We start from the raw sequence: 5245 nt of genomic DNA on the forward strand, positions 1-5245 counted from the left end.
CTGGTATCCAGGCCAGCTTTAATAAGTCGTATGTTATCGTGAAATGATAAGAGCAATTTTTACAGCAATCAAAATAAATAGTTCAAATATTAATAGTGATTTGGGAATATAATAATATTGACTATCTCCTCAACCAGGTTTGAGCGGCTTATCACGTTAATGGGGTTGTTACTATTACAATGGGTCTGTCTTTTACCGTGTACAATTGAGCCATCAGTCATGTCTGTCAGTGTTCGAATTCAACTGGTTAGGAAATTACTCTAAATTCTAATGAAGTTTAGACGCCATTCTGCACTCCTGTTTACATCTTTCATCCACACAAAGACGAAATAAACATCTTCAATCACATTACATGGGAACGGAATAAATACTTGTCAATATTCATGAAGTATACGTAGTGTTTTCGACTAAAAAATCTCGGTCAACCAGCGTAATTGTAGACAGATAATGTGAATTCCGTACGCTTAGACGAAGGCGGTTGCTTTGCATTCGGACTCTTATATTTTCGTACAATTTATAAACCTGTAACGGTAAATCTCTTTGATCTTTGGGGTATTTTCTATGCCCGGAATAACTTGAGGTCTTAAAGTCGGGGTGGCTTTGGATATATACAGGGGAATTTGGGGTTATTCTTCTAAAAGTTTTCCTTTAAACCTGTAACAGGTTATTTTTCCAGGGTAGGGTTTTTTTCATAAGAAAACATAATCTAAGGTTTTTCTTATGGGAATTCTGCGATATTCTCATCTTGCGTACATGTAAACATTCTTCTCTTGCCTGTCGGCCTCGGTTTTTCTTTTTCTCGGGTTATTTTCTTCAGTCTTTCTTTCCCCAGCATAACCTCAGTCTCGTGCTTTATCCTACACAGAGAGGGGGACGTAGGGTTACATTTCGGGGGAAATGGCGGTTAAAAACACTCCTTGTATGAATTGTCTGGTCACGAGTCCCCCTTAAAAATTTATGAATGCAGTTGCTAAGGTAGCATCGATTCTATAACAGTATTGATATTAAATTTCGTTGCCATGGGGAAATAAAGTACACAAATTAAAAATTTATCAATTATTTTATAACAAGAGTTAATAGAATATAAAACACTTAACAACAATAACAAATGTTTCAAACAAAAAACTTTAAAAAAAAACTTGAACAAACATGGAAATTTCAATGCAATGGATTAAAATAACAAATACAACCAAGAGCAACAGGAATGCAAAAAAAAATGAAAACTCGATTTTCAACAATGAGTTATTAGTAAAAATACTTTGATATGTCAGCCTATACATGATATGTTTATCTTATCTTTGACGGGCAAGAATATGATTAAAATACGTATTTCCTCACAAGAATTTCGTGGTTTTCGTACCAACGTGTCTCCATAGTCATACTAATCCGTCTCTAAATGCACCCAACCACAAAGTGTGCATAATAACACCACGTAAAGACCATTCCGTTTCGACTCGGATTGGAGAAGGGCGTTAAACCCGACATTAAGTCAAGACTAGGGCCTACCAGACATACAACCATACGAACATCTGATTTATCAAGAGTCAGATTTCCTATAGGTTTGATGCGTTTACTTAGAATAGACAATTAACCGTTCAGCCAATCTGATAACTTTTCTGGGTTAAACCACCGGGTGTGAATATCGGTCCTCATTCCGGGAATATCCGGAAAAGGACGAAGATTGTGATATGTGCATAAAGGCATAAAGTGAGTTTTCCTCCCATACCATTTTTCCAATGGCCGAGTTGATGAATGCATCAGTTCACATCACAACACTATAAATAATAATTACATATAACATATTTGAAATATTGTCTCCCTATTAGAAGGCACATTTTTGGGAGATATGTTTAACCATAATATAAAAATTGAATTGACACCTTTAAGGTAAGCTTAAGCTTCATAGTTTAATCTTTTGTTTAGGATTCGTCTCCACACAAACAGCTAAAGATATAGTCACGTCCATATAAGGCATATAGTTTGTACATCACCGCTTGGCCTAACAGCCAAAAGGAATGTCTCCATTTTTCAAAATATCAACAACTCCTCCACGAACAATCTTTACACGTGGTAAAAAGTCATGGCGACGACTTTAGACTGACACCGAGCAGAAATTTCAGTTCCATCACACCAAATTGTCAATCGAAATATTCAATCGTCTTCTTCTTCGTCATCCTCGTCTGTTTCTGTTAAGGTCTGCATGATAGGCGATCGGGGAATCATCGGGGATAGGGTTGGAGATATTGGTATCTTGCAGGGTGAGCTCGGCGCGGAAACAGATCTCATAATATTCAGCCATTCCTTTCTAGATTCCTCGTCTTTAGCAGCAAGGGTGATAAAGTTGCCCTCGAAGTTGTTTTGCATGACTCGAATATGCGTTGTGGTGTCTTCCACGGCGGTGACCACACAGTTTTTCAAATTTAAGAAGGTGCTGTGAGTTTTGAACAGCTGGTCTTTGCTAATGACAGCATAATGTTCGAAACAGCTTCGGATCACTTTCACAAATACGGGACTTTGTCTGAATTTCTTTCCTACCTTTTGAACCAGTGACATGTGTCCGGAATGAATGTCCGTCGTTCCAGTAACATCTAAATGATTGGTGTCGGTATTCAAGTTCCTCGGTTTGAACGACATGTTGTCCAATTTTTCAGACAAAGACTGCATTTTTCTTTTACTTGCGATGATTTAAAAACAAAATGTTTGTCTGCCTTAAGATATTTTTTTCTACAAATCCTTTTGGATCCCAATAATAAATCTGTTGATCGGTACTCTTAATGCAATATCCTTTGTACTCAACGACTTAATACTGAACCACGCAACTTCGTCTATCAGCAGCGAATGTTTACCAGAGTCGTCTGTCTGCGGCGAAATTCAACTTTAACCGCTACGGAACGACTACTCTATACTGCTGTATTGATCTGAAATGACAAAGATTTACCATTAATGACGATAAGTTATCCTCCGGGAAATACATACAATAAACAATTACACTTTGAACAGGAATCGACACGTAATATCCACCATATAATATTGATCAATTACTTTTTAATGGAGTTACACGATCGGGTATCGACAACAATAACACGTTGTGACCCATTTCACGTTTGCACGACAATCAGTTAGGGTTATCCAAAGATGTATACGAGATATGTATATTTAATGACGTATATTTGATGACCTAGAGGCCTTAAGAGTTGCTCTGTTATCTTAGATTAGTAACTAACCACATGATCAATCGGTATTCCGGGTTTTTTTCCAGCGTGTTTAAATTTATCTGAAAGATCAAGTGGGTGAAAGGTTTAACTCGGATCGCTAAAAAAGTTGTATATCCCACAGTTCGATATGGTCACATAATTTATACATACTCTCAAACTGTGTTGAATAGTTCAATGAAATGTCGTTCACTTTTTTACAGCTTTAGGGCGTTTAAATGAATTTAGTTAGATATTTGCTTTCATTAAAAAGAAAACTAAAAGGCTTTATCAATTTAATGCTTCATTTAATTCATTTTCTAATCGAACGAATGTAAGAATTCAGATTAATAGAATACTAGTAGACCATAAAAGGCTATATGAATGTAATATGAATTCAGTTTCTAATAGACCCTACTTTAGAATTTGTGCATGTCATTCAGATTAATAGAATATTAGCAAACTTTAGAATTTGCAATATTTCCTTTCGGCTTGGGATTAGAGAAAGCAATTATTGGTCACAGAAAGGTAGTGAATAGCGGATTTTAAAAAAAATAGGTCAAGAAATGAAAATTTTATTTCAGGTCGTGACAGAGTTTAATTTTTTGTGTTGGTTTAAACAATATTTATTTGCAAAGTTTACAATTTTTATAGCTGAATTACAGTATATAGGATACGAAAACAAACATGAAGATGCTTATAAATATCGCTTTTGTGTTCAAGAATCTTTATACACACACCGAGTTTCTCTTTAACTATACTATTATCGTTGTACGAAATAGAATCAAGCATTAAAAAAAGTCAATGGCCTTGAATTGTGTTATCAATGACTGCACGACTAACATATAAAAAGGGAACGCTCTTAAAGATTTATCTTTTGCAAAAACCATTATTAAACAGTGATATTAATGCCGGATTTTAGGCCGTTAAAAAAACTCGTTTAGATGGATACAAATGGTCGCAATAACAGAACAACATGTTTCAGTGTAATCAGACGACAAAGCATCAATTATTGTTATAAAATGGAATTAAATGGGGTTTAACGTCCTACTGTTCTGCTCCGACTGGGTTATTGATGACGGGCATACGTAATACAGTGTGCTATGAGGATAAATTTGCCCTGACAGCGGCACTATGGCCTACTCTTCTTTCGAATTCCAACTTTCAAGGGATTTTTTTTTACATGCACGCTAATATGTACACGGGACCTCGGTTTTTCGTCCCTGACAAGAGGGAATCACGCCGGATAAAACCGACGAACTTTCTCGGCCAACGCAGGGATCGAACAAGTCCATAAAATGTATTTACTGTAACTGTTTAAACTTGAAATGAAAAATCTTAAGTCTGGCTATGATCATTTAAAATAATAAAGAAAGTGAAGAGAATATCAAAATGATTAACTGATCTTCGCTACTATCTTATAATAGAGTGAAAGTTTTATACCGGCTAAGGCTGTTCCCCAATCCAAATCAGATACCCTGAATAAAAGTATTGTTTGGTTTGTTTTTTTTAAAAAAAAAAAGGTTACCGAGAGAAGGCAAACTTCGTTTACTCTTCATCAAAGTAAAAACATGGATGGATATTGTCACCCAATTGTAAGAAATAAATAAGAAGAATGTAAGGAGTACTCACAACAATTTCTTTGTTTCACTTGACAATCAGGAATCACGTATTTTCTCTAGAACTATTGTTCTGGATCTATGTCTAAACCTCTACGAGTTTCAGGAATCAATGTTTTCAGCTAATTGTCCGTGCTATGCGAACGACTTAATGATTTTTCTTCTGATGTTTACAACTCGAGCAAAGGCATCTATTATCTAGCTGCTTCAGGATTCTCCGTCTTTAAATACTTACTGACAGTTGAAGAACCAGCCTTTTTCTTCGCGTCACGGCAAACGTCACAGAGAGGCGGTTATCGTCTATTATCGGCACCGAAGGAGCCTGCGGCAATATTACACCGCGATATTCCCGGAGTAAAAGACTATCTAGAAACGAACGAAGACATCGCAGTAGACCAAACGTTGTAATCTTTGCCCAAAATACTATCAGTTAGT

The 5245-nt window shown here is 36.1% G+C and overlaps 1 protein-coding gene across 1 annotated transcript; it reads right to left on the reverse strand.

Annotated features, from left to right (window-relative positions):
* Positions 1–1082: 1082 nt before the first annotated feature.
* Positions 1083–4991, reverse strand: LOC126829460 (uncharacterized). Its single transcript, XM_050559369.2, has 2 exons — positions 4824–4991; positions 1083–2918 (listed from the first exon to the last, which is right to left on the reverse strand). Exon 2 carries the CDS (start codon positions 2662–2664, stop codon positions 2152–2154), a length of 513 nt encoding a protein of 170 aa, XP_050415326.1. The 5' UTR covers positions 2665–2918; positions 4824–4991; the 3' UTR covers positions 1083–2151.
* Positions 4992–5245: the final 254 nt, after the last annotated feature.

The sequence above is a fragment of the Patella vulgata genome, chromosome 8, assembly GCF_932274485.2.
Source record: "Patella vulgata chromosome 8, xgPatVulg1.2, whole genome shotgun sequence".
Lineage (NCBI taxonomy): Eukaryota > Metazoa > Mollusca > Gastropoda > Patellidae > Patella > Patella vulgata.

What these genes read in the sequence shown, in the direction of transcription:
- LOC126829460 (XM_050559369.2), bottom strand. Translation starts at nt 2,664, where the DNA reads ATGCAGTCTTTGTCTGAAAAATTGGACAACATGTCGTTCAAACCGAGG.